Source organism: Mauremys mutica, chromosome 2, assembly GCF_020497125.1.
Source record: "Mauremys mutica isolate MM-2020 ecotype Southern chromosome 2, ASM2049712v1, whole genome shotgun sequence".
NCBI classification, from domain to species: domain Eukaryota; kingdom Metazoa; phylum Chordata; order Testudines; family Geoemydidae; genus Mauremys; species Mauremys mutica.
In genome coordinates this window covers 76,540,374-76,562,834 of record NC_059073.1, presented here as the reverse complement: position 1 = coordinate 76,562,834, position 22,461 = coordinate 76,540,374, and the positions used below count along the sequence as shown (strand labels likewise).

The 22,461-nt window shown below is 40.2% G+C and overlaps 1 protein-coding gene across 2 annotated transcripts in view; it reads left to right on the top strand.

Moving 5' to 3' along the window:
• The window catches only part of MAPRE2 (microtubule associated protein RP/EB family member 2), a 142,589-nt gene extending 121,846 nt beyond the window's left edge, over positions 1 to 20,743 (top strand). For both annotated transcript variants that reach the window (XM_045005974.1, XM_045005975.1), the window contains 2 exons: positions 5,158 to 5,316; positions 17,584 to 20,743. In XM_045005974.1, coding sequence (XP_044861909.1) covers positions 5,158 to 5,316; positions 17,584 to 17,655 — 231 coding nt within the window. In that variant the 3' untranslated portion in view covers positions 17,656 to 20,743. The remainder of the gene's footprint in view (positions 1 to 5,157; positions 5,317 to 17,583) is intronic.
• The last annotated feature ends 1,718 nt before the right edge of the window (positions 20,744 to 22,461 follow it).

Genomic DNA, 22,461 nt, shown 5'->3' with positions numbered 1-22,461 from the left:
GAAAGCATGGGAATACCACGATCCCCCTAAAATAACCTTGTGGCTGCCCTGCAACTCCCTTTTGGGTCAGGAACCCCAATTTGAGAAATGCTGGTCTCCCCTGTGAAATCTGTATAGTATAGGGTAAAAGTACACAGAAGACCAGATTTCACAGGGAGAAACCCGATTTCACGATCAGTGATGCGTTTTTCGTGGCTGTGAATTTGGTAGGGCCCTAGTAATCAGAAGCGCTAGGAAAGATATGACAAGTCATGAAACTGAAGATTATACTGATAGTAAAAGTACTGAGACGGAGCAAAACATTGAACAACTCAAAAATGAACTTCCGATTTCAATCTGGATTATATTCACTTCACAGTGGTGACGGATCTAACAAATGGAATAGCTCAGCTATGAACAAAAAAGTGATGTCATTCAAAAATGCTACTCTAGCAGATGGCTGCAGGATGGCCAATGTTGTACCCATATTTTAAAAAGATGCTAAGGATGATTTTGGGTGAATCATACTGCAGTGTGAGAGCTGCCTTAAAGCTAGTTGTACTTGAATATGCATATTGCAGTTTTACTTGAATGCATAGCTGCATGGTTTATAAGAAAAATTCTAGTCCCTCTAACATGTTGCATGAGAATTTAGAAAGAAAGAAGAATTGATGGACTTTATATATTTAGAATTGAAAAGGTATCTTGGTAATTATTTTGCCCTGTTATGAAGAATCCAGTAACATTTTGTGAGTTAAGTCTGTCCTTATGGATTAAAACTTCTAATAGGAGGAATAATTAAAAAAAAAACTTATTTTCACCAGGGAAAGAGGTTTAATACTAGGGTGCCAGGGATCTGTAGTAGAATTGGGAGTTTGGTGGTTGTCAATATACTTTGTTGTCTTCCTTCCAGATAGCACAAAGGCAAAATACCTTTTCAACTGAGAAAAGGATATATCTTTACATAGTGATTGACTAACCTATAGCAGTGGCTCTCAACCTTTCCAGACTACTATGCCCCTTTCAGGAGTCTGATTTGCCTTGTGTACCCCCAAGTTTCACCTCACTTAAAAACGACTTGCTTACAAAATCAGACATAAAAATACAAGTGTCACAGAATAATTACTGAAAAATTGATTACTTTCTCATTTTTACCATATAATTATAAAATAAATCAATGGGAATATAAATATTGTACTTACATTTCAGTGTATACTATATAGGCAGTGTAAACAACTAATTTTCTGTATGAAATTTTAATTTGATCTGACTTCTTTATGCTTTTTATGTAGTCTGTTGTAAAACTAGACAAATATCTAGATAAGTTGATGTACCACGGAAGACCTCTGCATACACCCAGGGGTATGTGTACTCCAGGTTGAGAACCAGTGACCTATAGAACTTTGTTACAGGATGTTATTGAAGATTAAACTACGATTTTTAAAAATTAGACTTTTATATTAAGAATAGAGAACTTGATTTTCATTTCCACTAAAGATTCTTTACACCTATTTGACCTTAAAGAGGCCTTAAATTAGGCATAAATTCCATTTACATCTGCTTTGAGGCCTCTTCACACTACTAAAATAGTGTACAGGGCCCTTAGTGGGTATGAGAATCAGGCCTGAATCATAATTTTACTAACTAGGACAGAATTACAAAGGCTGTCAGCCCTCGTGCTTCAGAGTAGAGACTGTGTACCTGTTTGAACAGGGCTAAACACAACAGAGGCTGGATCCTGATTGGATCTTCTGTAAATATTTTTTTAAAGTCTATAATGAACCAAACTATAAACTAAATCATCTCTACTAGATTGCTGTATGTAGGAAAAATGTAGAACAGGCCTCAAACATTATGCACCATACCCATGCTTATAGGTGCCTGAAGTTGGGCACTGAAGTCTGTGGTTAGGAGCCTAAATAAGTGGCCTGACTTTCAAAAGTGCCCAGTTCCCCTTCCACACTGAGAAGGGTTCAGGCATGAGGCCTGATACCTGAATGGAGTGCACGCAGAAGCTAGAAAAGGGGTCAAAGGTGCAGCTAGCCATGTAACCATGATAACATGGAGTGAACAGAACTTGCTAGACTGTAGTCATTGCTTCAACTCTGTTATTTGGGGTACTAACTAGTGGAGGAAATAAACTGGTTTGTGTTCTAGTATGGTGGGCTATCGAAAGGGAACTTCTTGGTACACCATCACTAATTTTCTAGTAGGTGACATGTTGTCAGGTTATTGAAAATGTTAATTTAGTCTATTTCTTTATAGAGATAACTTGAGTCTCAGGAACTGCTGACTTAGAGCAGTGGTTTTCAACCAGGGGTACATGTACCCCTTGGGGTACACAGAGGTCTCCCAGGGAGTACATCAATTCATCTAGATATTTGCCTAGTTTTACAACAGGCTGCCTAGAAAGCACTAGCGAAGTCAGTACAAACTAAAATTTCATACAAACAAGTAATTGTTTATATTGCTCTAAATACTATACACTGAACTATAAGTACAATCAGGGGCGGCTCTAGGCACCAGCAAAACAAGCTGGTGCCTAGGGCGGCAAAATGTAGGGGGCGTTCCCTGCCGCCGGGGGGGGGCGGCAAGCTGGGCCGGCGGAACTGCCGCAGTCATGCCTGCGGGAGGTCCACCGGAGCCCCGGGAGGACCGGACCTCCCGCAGGCATGACTGCGGACGGTTCGCTGGTCCCGCGGCTCGGCTGGACCTCCCGCAGGCATGCCTGCGGCAGCTCAACCAGAGCCGCCGGACCAGCGAACCGCCCGCAGCTGCGGGAGGTCCAGCCGAGCCGCGCGACCAGCGGACCCTCCGCAGTCATGCCCGCGGGAGGTCCGCTGCTCCCGCGGCTCCGGGGCGCCTCCCGCGCATGACTGCTTGGGGCGGCCAAAAACGTAGAGCCGCCCCTGAGTACAATATTTATATTCCAATCCATTTATTTTAATTATATGGTAAAAATGAGTAAGCAAGCAATTTTTCAGTAATAGTGTGCTGTGACATTTCTGTATTTTTGTCTGGTTTTGTAAGCAAGTAGTTTTTAAGTGAGGTGAAACTTGGGGTATGTAAGACAAATCAGACTTCTGAAAGGGGAACAGTAGTCTGGAAAGGTTGAGAACCACTGACTTAGAGGTTTGATGTTCTCACCATCTTGAATTGAATATGATAAGGAAACCCGTGTATTTACCATTGGGCAATGCTACCCTTAATGGTCCTCACCTGTGCCTGTTCTGCTGTTGTCTTCCCTTAATAGCCCAATAAAACCAATGGAGTCGTAACATGTTATTGTAGAGTTAAGTATACAGCAGCTAAGATATTTGCAATTTGACTTTCGTTCACATAAAGTTATTCTTTCAAAAAGTATTTGAGGGCTCTGTTCTAGTTTATGTGAAACCTGTTATTTTAATACAGTCAGGATAAACCATAAATGAGTGCTTAGCAAATGAGTGCAACAGGTATAGTGGTGAAACAAAGCTGCCAAAGTGTATATTGAAACTAGATTCTCATGTACAGGTGTCAATTAAGAGAGTTACTTTGAAACTCAAGCAGTTTCAGCTTTTGTCTCATGCAGCCATCATGGGCTTTTCTTGTGGCCACAGCCTCCTGGGCGGTAATGGGGTGGGGAGGAATAGTGCAGTGGCTCATCCCCCAAGGTTGCTAGCAGGGGTTCAGCCCTGCCCCACTCTGGAGCCACAAATGCCAGAGGATCAGCCAGCCGGTCTGAGTTCGCCACCTTCCTGGGAACACTGGGGCTCGGGCTTCCTGCTTCAGCTCTGGGGTGGCAGACCACAGGCTCCAGCTGTGGGGCTTCGGGTACCAGCTGCAACTCTGGCCCCAGCTGAATGGTGGTGGGTGCTGGCCCTGGGCTCACACCCCTCCATCACTCCTGGCCCTCAATGCCTCCCTACCCACCTCTCCATCCAGGGCTTAATTTGTCCTCCAGCTTGCCAGGGATGAGTAAATCTGCTGTGGAAAGTAATGTTTGTATGTCAATATCACTTTTCGCTGCCTCCCAGCTAGCTAGCAAGTCTGCTTCTATATATAAAACATACAAATATCACTTTTCACAGGAGCAGACTTACTAGCTAGCAAGTCTAATAAAAAAAACAACCAAAAAAGCAAAAGAAACCACCACCCCAACAAAAGAGAACATGAAAAGCACCTTGTGTTTCTATTCTGTGTAGGTCCAGTATAGAATAGAGACAATTGTATTTATTGTTGAGTTTGCAACAAAAAAAACCCTACCTAAATAAATTACAATGATTTGGACATGATTGTGTGCATATTTATTTGTTTTTCCTAAAGTTAAATAAGTATTTTAGGAAAAATTGTTAGAGTGGCCACCAGCAAGAGTTGATGGCCGCTCTCTAAGGCCATGAAAAAATTTGTTGTGAGAACCCCATCAAGAAGCACCTGGATCAACCACCTGAAAGCTGGTATTTCAGAACTACCACTACATTTTATGCCAGCATAAGAGAATTCTGAAACCCAGCACCAGACCAGCTAAACAAGTGAAGAAAGGTATAAGCAGCCACACACAGTACTTGCACTCAAAAATTTTTTAAAAAAATGTATTAGGTCACCTAACTATTATTCTGCCAAGGCAGGATTGACAGAAAACTAAAAAAAAAAATATCAGGAAACAAAACTAAATATTTTTAAGGAGTAGATAAATTTTAGGATAAACAATACCTACAACAAATGTACATTAATTCAGTTGAAGTAGAAATGCGGCCATTATGAATATTGTGTTAATTGCCATCACAAATGGCACAGCATGGCACTTATAGCAGTCTCAATAGGAGCCAGGTTTTATTCATAGATCCAAAGCCACTCTGTCATTGTAGCTTGCTATTGCTATGTATTACCACAGCACTGAAAAATTCTGTAAAAATGGTCCCTCTAGAGTCAGGTTTGAGGTGCATTGATGGGTATTATGGAGAAGTTTACACTGCTTTGCCTATACTGCTCAGTGAACAAGGATATCCTTATTCAGACAATCTGGCACCTTTAACAACTACTAAATACACCTTATATTTAAAGAGTAAAAAAGTATATATGTTAAGATTATGCCTGTTGTGCACTGTCCTGTTCTGTAGGAAAAGCCCACTCATAATCTGTCTCACAGATGGCATATGCTGTGCCCCTGTTATTGGAACATGTATGTTTTATTTACAGGTACATACATTAAAACTTGCACTCGAAGGTGTGGAGAAGGAAAGGGATTTCTACTTTGGAAAATTAAGGGAGATTGAACTTCTCTGCCAAGAACATGGGCAAGAAAATGATGACCTTGTCCAAAGGCTAATGGAAGTCCTTTATGCTTCAGAAGAACATGTAAGTGCAAGATATTCTTTATTCTCGTGCATTTCCTTAATGAAAACAAACAGGCTTAATTTCATCTGAAGAATCACTGGCACTGTATTGGGTCAAGTTCTCTAGGTATATCAGCACAGCCTGTTGCAACCTAGTCTTTTTAACAAATGTCAATTTAAAAAAACACTTTGCATCTAGAAACCAATAGTTTTTTGCTATTGGTGAATGCACTGAAGGGGCTGATAACTTTTTAGCGCAGTTGTGAAATTTTATGTGCTCTAATTTTGTTGAGATGTTAATCTGAAACAGAAGGGGACGTCATAAGCATTTTGAAGTATTTTCATATATTCTTGTTCCTGCCTCTGCTTTGTAATCCTGTACCTTGACATATTCTTGAAAATCAGATTGCATAAATATGATGAACTATAGAGGTTCCTAAATATCTCAGAATATTAAATTGAAGACCGTATAGACACGTTCACAGGTTTGCACACATGCACACTGTATACACTGTGATTAATTCTGGTACAAGGAACATATTTGCTTTTTTATTTAGCATTTTTGTCCTATTGCTGTAGGCAGAATCTTCAGTGCACAAAACCCAATAATCTTTTGTCCTTTTCAGTCTACCAGTATTTCACAATTATTTTATCTGGACGATTAAACAAGAATCTCACTAGTATTATAGACATAGCACTGTAAACATTTAATAGAGCAGGAAGAAGAGGTCTGACAAAGGATACTGACTAAATCCCTTAGATATGTTCAGGGGTAATGACTCCATGAGAATTTAGTTGGAACTATTCCCATTCATGTTAGCTAAATCCCTGTGTACACTACTCTGAAGATTGACACCACGCACATGGACGCATCCCACCCCTCAGTCTCCAGTGGACCATAGCTTTGGTTCCAGAATGTATTGGCATCAACATACTCTCACTGGTACTATGGTTTTGTTGGCACTTCCTTATTTAGCACCTATTCTCAGACGATAATTTCAGTAGTAGTTGGTTTAGTTGTCTTGAGATAAGATTATTGGGTCATTAAAAGCAAAGCTAGAGTAATTTACCTTGTGTAGTTTTAAAAACACTATCAAGAACTTGAAAATTGTAATTATGATCTTGATGGCCACACACAGCTAAAACTGACTGGAAGTGGGAGGGATACATGGAGGTTTCCTTAGGGAACAAACCAGTATTTCAATAGTGATAGGAGCACACATTTTAAAAAAAAACTTGACCAGACATATGAGCAAAGTCATAGGAACTGCACATATATAGTGGTCAAAGGAAATGTCTGGATGCAAGAACAGTGATTTATTTGTAAAGGGAAGCCGGAGAAATCCCTTCTCCCCATATCCCTATCACATCTGTTTGTTTGTTGGCTCGAATTGTTAAGCGACTTCCCAGCTAAAGAATGTTTGTTGACTCCCTTTTCTTTAGCTTTCATTATTGGCAAAACACATCACAAAATTCATCTTACCTCAGACCATAGTTCTGAGCCCTTTGTCTGATTCCTTCCATCCTCCCCACTAGGAATGTCCTAAACTAATAGCTGCACAAAAACATTTAGCATATACATTGCATCCTCACCTGAAGTCTGTGACCAAGCAGAGTCTGTGGGTTTCATCTTACTATTACAGCCCTGTTCTCCCACATCTGGATACAGACAACTTCCACGGAATTATTTATATTCTGCAATGGGAAAATGGAGCCCCTTGCTTTATTGGGTGTCTTTTCTCCTTAGCTCTTTGGTGCTCAGTGCTGGTTTACTGAGGCAAGACATCAGCGCACTAGCACTTAGAGCGAAGATCTAGGTGCGCTGATGCTAACAGTGGAGAGGGTACTTGCATAGCTTACCTACTCTTTCTTTTGCAATTTCTTCTCTTTCCTTGGCTTGCCTTTGAGTTCCATTTTCTGCCTGTGCAGTGAATCTGTTCCTCATCTCCAAGTTAAATTTTCTCTCTATTGCTGAGCATTTTATAGGCTAATCCCTTGGTAACTGCAGTTAGGATTTCCTGAGCCCCAGTGAAAGAGAGCCCCAACTCCCAAAGCTACAAGCAGCTCCAACATTTCTGGTTTCTTGCTAATGAGTTCTTGCTAAATTCAGCTTTGGTTTAACCTCTGGCCCAGAAAGTCCCAAACTGCTAAAGAAAGAGCTGGAGTGTAGGGGCTGTCAGTGAAGCAAAAGGGTTAACTTAGTGTTCAGGGTGCATTTTAGATATCAAGGGTCATGAGGCTCTCCTCAGCAAAAAGTTATACTTAGAACAAACTGTACAAATCATTCCTGGCAAAGGCCTCATGCTTGAAATATCATTGTTGACTTAAATTTGTTTTCAGTTCATATTTCCAGTAACCTTTTGGTAGCACTCACATGCCCTGGTTCATTTAAGCTGTAATTTTACAGGCATATATTGTATTCTTTCTAGAGAGCATGCCCTATTCAGACATGCCAACTGTTTTTATTCAGGATTGACAAATCCCTGTTTTTAATAGCTCTTATTTAAAAATAAACTTAATTCTTTTGAAAAATTCTGAATTGACAGCACTGGACACTGGAGCTCACCTCTCAGATCAGCTACCCCCTAAGCAGGGCTGTCCTTAGGATTTATGGGGCCCTAGGCAGTATTATTAAACTGGTGCCCCTATGCTGGTGCATTCAGCTCTGTGAATACTGGTGCCCCTATACTGGTGCCCCTAGGTTGGCTCTGTGAATATGGCCCCTGCCTTCTGCCTAGTAAGGAGACTGCAGCGCGTGCTGTGTGTGTGGGAGCCAACCCAGTCTTACCTGTTGTCCCAGTCATAGCCGCGGACTCCATGGGTGGGTACTCCGGGGCTGAAGCTCCCACAGGGAAAGTTTAGTGGGTGCAGAGCACCCACTGGCGCCAAGCTCTCCTCCCCTCCCCCCAGCACCTCTCGCCCAGGTGGCCCAGGGCTTACCAACTGCTCCCCTTTGCCCCCCAGCACTTCCTGAGTGCAGCAAACAGCTGATTCGCAGCGTTCAAGCTCCGGGAGGGAGGGGGAAGAGCGGGAATGGGGTGTGCTCGGGGGAGGAGGCGGCGCCGGGGTGGAGCAGGGGTGGGAAGGGGTGGAGTGGAGGTGGCGGGGGGGGTCGAACACCTCCTGGCAAGATGAGAAGTTGGCGCCTGTGGTCTCAGTGGTGCCCCAAATTTTTGAGTGCCCGCCACAGCCGCATATGCTGTGTATGCCGAAGGACGACCATGCCCCTAAGTAAATTCCTTCTCTGGGGGGGCAGAGGCAGCCCGGAGCCAGCAGCACCGGGGAGGAGACCACCGAGCAGCGGCTGCTCCGGCCAGTCCCAGAGCCGGATCCCTGCTGCTGCTTCTGCCACCCCTGGGCCTGATGCTCAGAACAGCCGTACTGGGTCGGACCAAAGGTCCGTGTAGCCCAGTACGCTGTCTACCAACAATGGCCAATGCCAGGTGCCCCAGAGGGAGTGAACCTAACAGGTAATGATCAAGTGATCTTTCTCCTGCCATCCATCTCCACGCTCTGACAAACAGAGACCAGGGACACCATTCCTTACCCATTCTGGCTAATAGCCATTAATGGACTTAACCTCCATGAATTTATCCAGTTCTCTTATAAACCTTGTTATAGTGCTAGCCTTCACAACCTCCTCAGGCAAGGAGTTCCACAGGTTGACTGTGCGCTGTGTGAAGAACTTAGTTTTATTTGTTTTAAACGTGCTGCCCATTAATTTCATTTGGTGGCCCCTAGTTCTTACGGTATATTATGGGAACAAGTAAATAACTTTTCCTTATTCGCTTTCTCCACACCACTCATGATTTTATATACCTCGATCATATCCCCCCTCAGTGGCCTCTTTTCCAAGCTGAAAAGTCCTAGCCTCTTTAATCTCTCCTCATATGGGACCCAAGTTCATTAATGGCTATTAGCCAGGATGGGTAAGGAATGGTGCCCCTAGCCTCTGTTTGTCAGAGGGTGGTGATGGATGGCAGGAGAGAGATCACTTGATCATTACCTGTTAGGTTCACTCCCTCTGGGACACCTAGCTTTGGTCACTGTCGGTAGACAGGATACTGGGCTGGATGGACCATTGGTCTGACCCAGTATGGCCGTTCTTATGTTCTCATGTTGTTCCAAACCTCTAATCATTTTAATTGCCCTTTTCTGAACCTTTTCTAATGCCAGTATATCTTTTTTGAGATGAGGAGACCACATCTATACGCAGTATTCAAGATGTGGGCATACCATGGATTTATATAAGAGCAGTAAGATATTCTCTGTCTTATTCTCTATCCGTTTTTTAATGATTCCTAACATCCTGTTTGCTTTTTTGACTGCCGCTGCACACTCCATGGACGTCTTCAGAGAACTATCCACGATGACTCCAAGATCTCTTTCCTGCTTAGTTGTAGCTAAATTAGCCCCCATCATATTGTATGTGTAGTTGGGGTTATTTTTTCCAATGTGCGTTACTTTTCATTTATCCACATTAAATTTCATTTGCTATTTTGTTGCCCAATCACTTAGTTTTGTGAGATCTTTTTGAAGTTCTTCACAGTCTGCTTTGGTCTTAACTATCTTGAGCAGTTTAGTATCATCTGCAAACTTTGCCACCTCACTGTTTACCCCTTTCTCCAGATCATTTGTGAATAAGTTGAATAGGATTGGTCCAAGGACTGACCCTTGGGGAACACCACTAGCTACCCCTCGCCAATCCTACCCTTTGTTCCCTGTCTTTTTTTAACCAGTTCTCAATCCATGAAAGGACCTTCCTTCTTATCCCATGACAACTCAATTTAGGTGAGGGACCTTGTCAAAGGTTTTCTGGAAATAAGTACACTATGTCCACTGGATCCCCCTTGACAACATGTTTGTTGACCCCTTCAAAGAATTCTAATAGATTAGTAAGACATGATTTCCCTTTACAGAAACCATATTAACTTTTGTCTAGCAGTTTATGTTCTTTATGCCTAACAATTGTTGACTTTTGCCTAACAATTTGCCTAACAATTTGTTTGTCTGGCTGGTGGGCTGCCCGAACTGCTGTCCCAGGGCCACCTGAGCAGCAGTCCCAGGGCCAGCTGCTTGGTTGGCCCAGGGGTCATCCACACTAGCTGCTGCAGAAGTCACGGAGGTTGCGGAAAGTCACTGAATCTGTGACTTCTGTGACCTCCATGACAGACCTGGAGCCGTATAAATAATCCATAAGGCACAACATGGTCAGTGGCTTTATCAGCTTCTCTACGTTGCCTCTGTACTGAATTGGAGATAACAATTTTAGGGTACGAATAAAGCAGCTTCCATTCAGTCAGTGGACTTTCTCTGCTGAGATTGACAAGACAGGCACCAACTTGGAAGTGTTGTTTTTTCTTTTTGGTTTGTTAAATCTTTGTTTATAAGAATTTTTACTCAGTAACAAAGACCTGAAGGGAATACAAACAGATCACCCAGAGAAAAATTAAATAATATTAGCAAGTAAAAATCATTTATTTATGTCTTTAAGAACAAAGCTGGATATAAAGATAGGTGAAGAGGCAGAGTGCTGAGGAGAGGAAAGACTTTAAAGACTTCAGCAAAGTCGCAGGAGCATTTAAGAAAGACAGATACTGGGTCATTATTTTTTTAGTAAATGTGTTGCTTATGACAGGGGTCGGCAACCTTTCAGAAGTGGTGTGCCGAGTCTTCATTTATTCACTCTAATTTAAGATTTTGCGTGCCAGTAATACATTTTAACTTTTTTTTAGAAGGTCTCTTTCTAGAAGTCTATAATATATAACTAAACTATTGTTGTATGTCAAGTAAATAAGGTTTCAAAATGTTTAGAAGTTTCATTTAAAATTAAATAAAATGCAGAGCCCCCCAGACCAGTGGCCAGGACCCAGGCAGTGTGAGTGCCACTGAAAATCAGCTCGCGTGCCGCCTTCGGCACATGTGCCATAGGTTGCCTACCCCTGGCTTATGACATGGATCTGCTGAGAACTGAACTGAGACTTCAGTTAGCAAGTAAAACATTTGATAGTCTGTTTAGCCTAACAGCTTTCAGTCACTTTTGAACTGGGGTAATTCAGTCTTGTAATCCAGAGGTGAAAGGCTTCATATCCAATTATAAATCCCTGAGCCATGCAATTCTGGCTTGTAGCGAAAAATTTGCTGCTTCTGTTCTCTCTCCTAAATAGTCTAGTCTCTTGCAATTCAATGGAAGCTAAAGGCTTGCTGTTATTAAATGCTTTAGTACATATCTATCCCTGTCAGTCACTCAGCTCAAGGTTCTCAAGCAGTTTGTCTAAACTTAGTAAATTTTAGCACCCTACTGCTCCAGTCCCTCAGAAAGAAACTCCTATTGAAAGACACTTCTGAAGTAGTTGGGCTTCATAATACCTGACTTTGCCTGCAGTCACACCTGAGCAGTTAGATGGCTCACTGTATGAGTCAGATTGAAGAGTCAGGTTATTCACAGCTGGAAAGCTAGCATCTCTGTTAAGGGAAGCCTGAGGTGACACAATCCTATGATATAAGCTAGAAGTAAATGCGTTTTAGGGGTGTTGTTGAAATAGACTATACAGTCCCAAAGTGATTGTGCATAGTGAAAGTCTGACTTTCCTATTTCATTTGTATAGGTACATACTGTCTAAACTGAGAAATTAATGCCCATATTTCAGAACTTCTTCAGGCGTGGCCAGGGCACGGGGAGAATTTGCCGTTTCCAGCCCAAGGAAAGCATTCCTCAGGCAGACAGAAGACCACCAGTCTGTTCAGAGTCAGAGTAGGTTCCCAAGCCAGTTCTTAGCTCATGATTAGCGGCTTTCCCTAGCACATGTACAAGATCAATATGTACAAGTTTATAATAATATGCTGTATTTTCTAACTGATGCCTCTTATAAAAATCTGCAAGTCAGGGTGGATTGATTTAAATCAAATTTATTCAAATAACTGATTTTAATCATGATTTAAAACAGCAGCCATGAAACGTGATTTATATCATTGATTTAAATCATGTTTTATATTCATACTTTTTAGTTATTTTCCTGAAGAAAGGTTTCAGAGTAGCAACCGTGTTAGTCTGTATTTGTAAAAAGAACAGGAGTACTTGTGGCACCTTAGAGACTAACAAATTTATTTGAGCATAAGCTTTCGTAGCCCATGAACTCTCGTAGCCCATGAAAGCTTATGCTCAAATAAAATTGTTAGTCTCTAAGGTGCCACAAGTACTCCTGTTCTTTTTCCTGAAGAAAGTTGATTTTTGTTGCTTGGTAATCATTAACACATCTTGATTTGCAACTAAATATAGTCCTTACATTAAATCTGGTGTTTGTGTTATTCAGGGGGATATCTATACACTTTTATTTAAGCAATTATATACATTAATTTTTTGCTTGTTGTTTGTGTTAAGCTCTATTTCAGTGGTGCCCAAACTTTTCCTGTCACGCCCCTCCTTACAAGTAATAGATTCTGTCCACACTCCCGCTCCGTTTCAGCACAGCCAAGGCTTCCTCAGCAGAAGAGCTTGGGCTGAAGGTGGAGCAGGGGGGCAGAACTGGAGCTGCGGGAGGAGCTGGAGCTAGAGGCAGAGCTGGACTGGGAACAAAGAGGGAATGAGGGCAGAGCTGTGCTGGGGGCAGAGTGAAGCTGCGGCTGGGGTTAAAGCTGGGCTGGGGCAGAGCAGGGGGTGGAGTGGAGCTGGGGGCAGAGCAGGGCTGGGTGGCACTCCCTCCCTCTCTCCCATGGGGGCTGGCCAAGCCCTGTGATGCGATCCCCAAACATTCCTCCGTGCCCCCCCTCCGGGCTCCCTCCATAGTTTGGGGACCACTGCTCTATTTGGATGGAAATTCAAATGCAATTAAAAATGCACAAAACCAGCATTTTTTTTTATTAAATAAAACTACTTTAAATATGCTGGATATGTAAGACAAAAAAGGTTTATCAAAACATGTTTTGCATTTAAAACTAATTGATTAAGAACCTGTATTGTCTGTAGTTAGTAAATTGAACTAATTGTTTCTGGTCATTATGTCCTTCAAGATTTTAGAATTTATAGATCTCATCCTCTCATATCTAGCTTTTATACACAGATTAGTAAAGGAAAAACAAGCTTTCCTGCTTTTTTTTTAACTCCCATCTGCTTTCTTAACTTGAAATAAACTAGTCTTTGAACTGAACTAGTCGAATAAACTGAAGTGAAGAAGATATTCTGTCTCTACCGGCAAAAGAGGCTACCGCTGTCAAAAACTGGTTCAGCACTTCAAGAAACTCAGGTGACATCTACCAGTACAGTGGTTTTGACTGTCTTTAAAATTTGGCAGCAAACGTACTGCTTAATATTTTAATGTTTAAATTAAATAATTTTAAGATTGTAATAAGTTTTGGCCTCAACATAGGTTGTCAATTTCAAATTTAATTTTAAATAGTGTATTTTTAAAAAAAAAAAACCAACCCTGTATTTAACTTATATAAAATCCAATTTAAATAATGAAGAAAGCTGATTTTTAAAAAAAAATCATTGATTTTAATTTACCCTGGCATCTTATCAGACAAACACACAGGGAGGTCACTTTAACACCCAAGACTAGGAGCATCAGTGCTAATATTTTGACTTTTGTGTATCATTCTGTTTTTATTTTGTTTAACTTCCATCGGAGAAGGACCATTCCTACATGAGATGTCTCATGTGTAACTGTAGATAGATGGGGAAGGTTGAGGCTGCTGTGTCTCTGTACTGCGGGAACTCGTATGTACAGCTCCCAGCCCGGGTTTACTTAATGTAGTCCTAAAGTTTTATAAGTCTCGAACCCTTTAAATTCTATCTGTGACAATGGGCTGTTTAATATTAATGTTAAAAGCCATTTTGGCCTGATGTACCAATAATATATGTAAGAAGGCCACTTCTCCCAAGGGGTCCCGAAGTGTTAAGCTATAATTCTCCGGATCGACACCTGGTATCTGCCTGAAAATTGCTTTTCCTTTAGCTTCCTAAATGAAGAATGATTCAGTTTGTTCAATTTGGAATTTTCCTACTCTTGGAAACCAACTCAGCATTGACACCAAATGTAAAAAACCTTATTCTGCCTTCCCTATCCTCTAGAAACATATAGTTAACCTGCTAAAATGGAAACACTTTATTGCATAGCCTGCTTTGAATTAAACTGAGAAGCCTCAAATTCTCTCCATCAGTCTCTTCCCCTCCCTCCTCCCCCTTCCCCCCCCCCTCTAAATTTGAAAATTAACAATATCCGTTTTGGAGAGTTATTTACACCAATCACGTCTAATAAAAATTGTCTGGAGATAGCAGGTCCTGCAGAGGTATTGCATTATTGATGGTGCAACTTGAATGGCAGCTAAGCAAAGTTGTCCCCCCTGCCCCTCAGTCGTAGTCAGCTAGCTATCCCTAATGTAGGGCAGGGATGAACTGTGTAGGATCTTTTCAGTAAAATCATTCTCCAGAATGATTAAATCTGCTGAGACAAAGCATAGCTTTTAATGGTGCTAGAGTCAATGGGAACACGGAAAAGGTCAGACAGTGTCACTAACAGGAGCCAGTGAAGTCAATGAATGCCGAACTGAGATTTGTTCAAAGAAAATAAATACATTTTTCTATTTAATTATTCTTAAGGTGCATTTGGTGGATTAACTAAAACTCCCAACAAAGTTTAGGTATCCTTTTAAACTTTGATTTAGGTTAGCAGAATCGTGACTAAAACAACTAGGGAAAATAAAAATATCTGTTTCCTGAAGTGCGTCCAGTTTTTGAACACGAGACTGTATTTCCCTCATTTGTAAAGCATTCTGGACCTTGTGCATTTTATAATGTAATTTAGCAGATGATGCTTATGTGATAATGCTTAGACTGCAGGAACTGTGGGATAGCTACCACAGTGCAACGCTAGAAAAGTCGCTGCTAGCCACGGTACTGTGGACGCACGCCGCCGACTTAATGTGCTTAGTGGGGACGCACACAATCGACTGTATCAAATCAACTTCTAAAAAATCGGCTTCTATTAAATTGACCTAATTTCGTAGTATAGACATACCCCTAGTTTTGCTGGGCTGGGAAGGGTAAGAAAATCTGCTCCCTAGTGCACCTCTGCAGGAGGCAGCGATACTGTATTGTAGGGGAAAGGAGGAAGAAAAACTAGATCTGCCATTTGTGCTAGCCAGCCACAGAGGCCCTGCCCCCAAAGCATCCTCAGAGCTGCATTGGGGGAAATTCTTCCAAAAGGTAGCGCACTGTTCTGGCCAGTGCTGCTCCCAGTGCCCAGAGAGTATTGCACCTGTGGGTATGGTGCTTCCTTTCTCTCCTAAGTTTGGATAATATTACTGCCAACCCTAAATGTTCAAAAGTGATGAGTCAGGCCCAAAAAATCATGAGAATTTTTTAAATGTTGGGTTCTTTTTAAATGCGCTTTCTGGCTTTTGAGCCTTTCAAGCTTCTAGCCATGAAGGCTAGACTTTCTTTTTCTTCAGCCTAAGCCTAGGTACTTGTGTAATGATATAACTGAAGCTTTATGAAAAACAGCAAATATTGGGGTACTTGCAGTAAAATCATGAGTTGGCAACACCGCTCAGACTCTTATGAGCCACCATTGAATTTTAAGAGACTTGACCAGGGTAGGTGAATGACAAATCAGGGAATATCTATCAGGAGCTCTTCACTTAGCCACTTGGCCACATCCCTTATCAAACTCTAGCTTACAGATAATCTACCTATTCTTTAATGCCCATTCATAGGAACAATAGTCACTTAATGCTGTTCAAATCAACAGCATTTTGGGAGGAATAATCCCAGTTCCTGTCAAGCACAAACTGGTTAAAATAAAATCCATGTATTAACTAGTAAATGGGTTAATCTGTTATAATTAGGGCTGTCAATTTATCACATTTAATGCATGCAATTAACATAAAACAAATTAACTAGATTTTTAAAAGACGCAATTTTAATAGCACTGTTAAACAATAATAGAATACCAATTTTGGATGTTTTTCTACATTTTCAAATATTGATTTTTAGTTACAACACAGATTACAAAGTGTACAGTGCTCACTTTATATTATTTTTATTACAAATATTTGCAGTGTAAAAAAGATAAACAAAATAAATAGTATTTTTCAATTCATCTCATACAAGTCCCCTCAGTCCTACTTCTTGTTCAGCCAATCGCTAAAACAAACAAGTTTGTTTACATTTATGGGTGATAATTCTGCCCGCTTCTTACTTACAATGTCACCTGAAAGTGAGAACAAGCATTCACATGGCACTGTTGTAGTCGGCATTGCAAGGTATTTACGTGCCAGATATGCTAAACATTCATGTGCCCCTTCATGCTTTGTCTTGTTGGCGCTAAAGTTTTACATTGTTTTGTTTTTGAGTGCAATTATATAAAAAATAATAATTTCTACATTTGTAAGTTGCATTTTCATGATAAAGAGATTGCACTACAGTACTTGTATGAGGTGAATTGAAAAACACTGGTTTTTGTTTATTTTTTACAGTGCAAATATTTGTAATAAAAATAAAAAGTGAGCACTTTGTATTCTCTGTTGTAATTGAAATAATATATTTTAAAATGTAGAAAACCAAAAATATTTATAATAAATGTAAATTGGTATTTTATTGTTGATTAACAGTGCAATTAAAACTGCAATTAATTGCAACTATTTTTTAAATCTCATGATTAATTGCAATTTTTTAATCGTTTAACAGCCCTAATTATAATGTAATTCCATGATGAATCTGTGCTTTCCCAAGCTATTAGCTGCAGCCCATGTTCAAGTGGATTTGTCTGAATTGTTCTCTAAGACCAGTTGTGCAGTTTTAACTTGTTTACCACAATCATGTACCACAGGCCACTGCAGCAAACTGTATTAAACATGGTCTTATCCCAGTTTTCAGAGTCTTTAAGTAAAAAAAGAAAAGCTCTCCCAAAGTGCTCTGAAACTTATTTTTCCATAAAACTGTTATGAGTCATGTTACCTAGTATGCAACATTTATTCCACTGAATGAGTGTCTTTTGTACTGGAAATGAAATTCTTCCAATATTAACCCCTTAGTCCCAAAGGTTCATCCCGTTACATTAAACAGACATACTTGCAAAATAGTTTGGATATTGAGAATAAAGGGGATGTGGGAGTGTCCAACGCAGATGTCTTGCCTTGGTAGGCTTGAAATTGTGGCTACCTGTTGTCCTCATACTTGAATGAAAATTAGAAGCCAAAACATATAGTAGGTTAAGTGCTATGGTAATAGATCAAATCCGGAGTGTGTTCTGTTGAAGTCTCTTTTATTTTTTTATTTTTAAACATGCAGGAGAGCCACGCAGAAGAGCATGAAGGCGAGGAGCAGGTCCATGAACAGCCCCAGCCGCAGGAAGAATACTGACCTGTCCAACATCTTTGACAGTTTTCATTCTGTGTGGGAACTTTCTTCTGGAGAAAGGAACATGTGTGGCCTCAAACTCGAAACCAGTCACTCCCAGTCTGCCATTAACATTTATGTACCATAGCGAGTGCCAGCAAACCACTGCATTCTGTACCCATATTTTGCCAAGATGCATTTGCAGAAGTCTTCTTTCAGTGTGTCTACCTGAGAGGTCGTAGGGCTACATCACCTACTGTACATCACTGCAACTTCACCACTTGGCTGCTTGAGATTTGTTCCGCTTTTTAAAAAATATAGATATTTATTTTTTCTTTTTGTCTTAAGTATGATACATTTGTAATTTGTTCTAAAATGTTTATATTGACATCTCTTGTGGCAAGAAGTATTGTACCACAGATGTGTTTGTCACTTGGTGGTGCTTTGGTATTTTCAAGTACATCTGCCTCGGGGCATAAATTTGGTCAAACAATTGGAACAAAGGGATACATTAGAAGTGATACTCAAGCTATAATGATGAGGTGTGTGTTGTGGAGGGAAAAGGCTTATGTGACCCATATCGTTCCTATCCTGTATTCACAAAACAGAAAGCAAAGCAACAGTTTCCCTAATAAAGATTTAAAACCCCCTGAGTGTTTTACACCAAAGCATGTTAGAAAGCTGCACGATATGTTTTTATTTCTGGAAGATACATGTCTACTTAACTGTTGGAAAGTCCTCTCAATTTCCTGACTTTTCAACAGAAGCTTTCCCTGCTGCTTTCTTTTGAAGGACCTGTATTTATTAGAAATTCTGTCGCTGCCTCCAGCTCCATGCTGATTCGGAAGACAACAATCTCTTCTCTCTCGCAGCTGCATCTTCAGAATGCCGTCTCTGATCTTGTGTTCTGCCTGCCACCCTACAAATGAGGATCAAGTGGGTCAGCCAGTCCTCTTTCCTATTGCTTCCTCTCCCCTTGGCCATACACATATGGAAGAGGAAGACTTCCTTACTGGGGCTAGGCATGTCCAAAGTTGATTTGCAGCAAGCCAGCTGCAGAACCAGTCCTGAAACGCTTAAGAGAGTCTCCTTTTAAACGTGAAATTATTTGAATACTGATTGAAGGCTATTTTCCCCATTGGTGCTTAGGCCAGTTAGAACCAGCCAGAAGTCCTGTTAGAGGTAAAGAACACATTAGCAGGGGATCACCTGCAAGGGACAAAAGCAGTTCTGCCGGCTGACTGACCTTACTACTGGATAGGTTGGCCCAGTGCAGAACCAGAATTTAGAGACTTAATTTGGGTCCTTGTTATCCTGTTCTAAATTATGGCATTTTATAGGCAGAAATATAGCATAAAATACATTTAAAAGCATTCCTTATTTTTAAAAAAATCGTAAAATTGCACATTTTGGTGTTCCTGGCTTCATCACTTTATTTCTTAATTCTAAATTTATGACTTCAGTTATTTGATTTGGCAGGCACAAGGAAAGCCTCATCCCAGGCTACCATCACTGAAAAGCTCAATAAAACCTTCTGAATGGTGTATCTTTTTAAATCTTTATGGAGTTGCTTTACTGATTAAGCTCCAGTACTAAATTTATACTGAAGCAGAAGGTTTTTTAATTTAAAAAAAAATCTTTAATTCTCAAATCTTTTGCAGCAAAGTTAATCTAATTTAGTTAAATGTGAGCAATCACTCCTACTGAGTTTCATACCACAGCCAGTACATAAAATACCTTTAAACATTAGAACAGGTGTTTCCATTTCCTCAATTGCTCCCTCAGCTCAGCAGCATAGTATCCAGTCCCTGTGGGTTGAAAGAGTTTTCTGGCCCTGACCCCAGCATTGACCTCACTTCCTACCCAGTAATAGGTGGTGAAAGAGCTGTACCCTGCAATGTAGCACTTTCATTGCTATTTTTAGCTTAATTGATTTGCTTGGTTTCAATTAAAATCCTATACATAAAGCAAATTAAAAAGTGAGGAGTTTTTTATAAGGATATAAAATATATTCCCATGATCCACCATAGATAGAAGATCCAGGATATTTTCTGTCTAAAATATCAGCATTTAGGGCCCAGTTCTTAATTTTGTCTCAAAAATTTCCATTAGCATCTGCAGAAGTTCTGATGGTGCAAGGAATTCAAGATCAGACCCTACCCTGCTACTGGCATCAGCACCAGATTGTGATCCTTGATACAATTCCATCATCTTTCAATTTATCGGCAAGCAGACACTGGAGAGTGCTTCCTTAAAAAGTGCTTTTGCGAGGCTGCAAAATGGATAGATTTTTCTGCTTGCGAGGTGGTTCTTGACAAGGCTACTCTGCCCTGCCCCTTTCAGCTATAAGTATAAAAAAGCCAACCTGTCCTTTCCTCCCTTTCTTCTTACTCTGCCTTGTAATTGGTCCGTGGAGTATAACCCTTTCACTGCTTTGCATCAGGCAGGAAGTGATTGATGTAGGGCACAGGAATGGTAGTTACCTTCCCAAGCCAGAGAGCCTCAAATGTGCTGAGGAGTGATACTCTGGAAGGGGATAGAGTTGTCCTCCCGCCCGGGTGAGTAACACCATTATTCCGTTATGGTTTTAATATGCATTTGTAATTACTTTTACTAAATAGCACACCATAAAGCTTTGGTTATATATTAAATGTAAACTGAAAGGAATGTAAACATATGTATTGTTAATTATAAATAGATAAGTAATGACATCATAGATGCAAAAAGTCTTATTCAGATGTATCAGTCATTTTACATTACCCACAAATTGTCGCATGGTAGAGTAGATTTTTTTTTCTGTCTCTGAATATGTGAATAACTTGACTTGCGTTTATCTTTTTACATATTTAATAAAAAAAGTATATGTTAAAATCTGTGTAGCTCTAGAGACTATTCAAAACAGTTTAAAGTGGTAGTTTTCTATTTATATATTAAACTGTTTCATTATTAATTGCAAATGCGAGCAAGGAAAAAAAGCCAAATGGTTTAAGAAAATGTGGTTCATAATGTATGTAGAAATCTCTTTTCAGGAGCCCAACAACTGTATCGCCCTTCCACAAATCTCAGGATGAGATGATTGAAAATATTAAAAAATAAAATAAGATGCAGATTATTCTTTTGGCAAACTCTTTCCAGTTTCAGAGTACTAAATCTCTTGCAGCTGTAGTTTAGTTTGGATATAGGTACAGCAAAAGTAAACTCAGAGGTGAAGAGGGAATATTATAGTGAAGATCTACAGGGAAATTCCAAATGGATCTTTGCCGCAGAGGTCTAATGGTAGGGATGCCATCTTAAGTGCAATTTCTAAAAGATTTAAATTGGGATCAGAAATACTTGCTCTGTGTGACAAAATAGCTGAAAGAATGCATTAAAGCCAACCCCATGGATCTGACTCAGTGTACTGTGGGAAAGTGTGCTTAGGTATTTGCTGCTAAGCCTTAGGGAACAGTAATGGGGGGCAGGGAATGATTCCCTTCTTAGCGGGAAGAAGGATCTAATCTAAATTGCTCTTGATCTCCACCTAGAGGTTTGCTTTAATGTTTCATCACAACTTCAGAGAAGGCTGCTTTGTCCATCCATTCAGCATGGGAGCAATTCAGCATCTTTAGCATGTACTATAACAGTTCTTCCCCACCAAAATTTAGTAATTTAAGAAGGAAGAAGGCCATGAAGAGGTAGGCAGAAATGTAGTGACCCCATTCAGTCCAACCAGATTTGAGCTTATTGTCATAGTGAGAAGATTATTATGGTAGATGCCCTTCACCAGAATAGGTAAGCAAATCTGTGTTCCAATGTCTAACATGCCACATCATAAAGAGTATAAATTTAACTTATTTAATAACTTTCATTTGAAAATGATGGTGAAACGGTATATCTGTGCCACAGATGGTTAAAGTAAAAGGAGGCATGGTGTCCAGTTTATCTTCTCCATAGCAGACCTTTAGAAAAGTCAATCAGTGCTCATACTGCCCTGCTGTGAACAAACCACTCTAGTCCATTTTGTTGAATCAAAGTTAACTTATTTCCCAAGACATTCTCTAACAGTGTAACACACACTGTACAGTATATAATCTGCATCTATACTTCAGTTTGCCTTAATGTAGCTTGACCGTTAATTTTTTTAAAAGGACATAATTTGCATATATTATATAGCTTCCACATTAAATAGTACAAGGAATTCATTTACATTAAAACTCTGTGCTATGCATTTTTTAAAAAATCAATATAGTAGAGATGTGGACAGGATGGTGGCATTTCAAGTTTTGTCATTTAAGTTAGTGAACTATTTCAAGGAACTACAATACAGTAACTGCAATACACCAAATTAAGCCACTTCTATGTACATGCACATTTCCAACCGTTTGCAAATAAATTGGGCAGGGGGGCAACAATACACAGATAATGATCCTGATATAACTTAACCTGAGGTGTATTTTTCTATTACACATACTTTTCATATACTGTACTTAAAAAATTACTATCTGCTTATATTCACCTAAATATTTTCCCGATTATTTTTTGATGGATGGATTTAAAAAAATGTTGAATATCTACAGGTGTCAAAGTAGGTGAGAAAATTCTGTTCCAATATATACAGTCCATCAAAGAATGAGACTTCAGAATCTTTGCCTGAAACGTCAGTTTCTTAGCTACATGCACTCAGGGCTTCCCCTCTAGCATCTCATTAAATACACAATCCTTTAGACCTGGTAGGCCCAGCAAGTATTCCTTCATGCAGCACTGGAATCCTGCTCTGGAAACCCCCAAAAAGGCATGGGGTAACCAAACCCTCATCTTCATCTCCATCTACACCCTCCACATGAGTTAGAG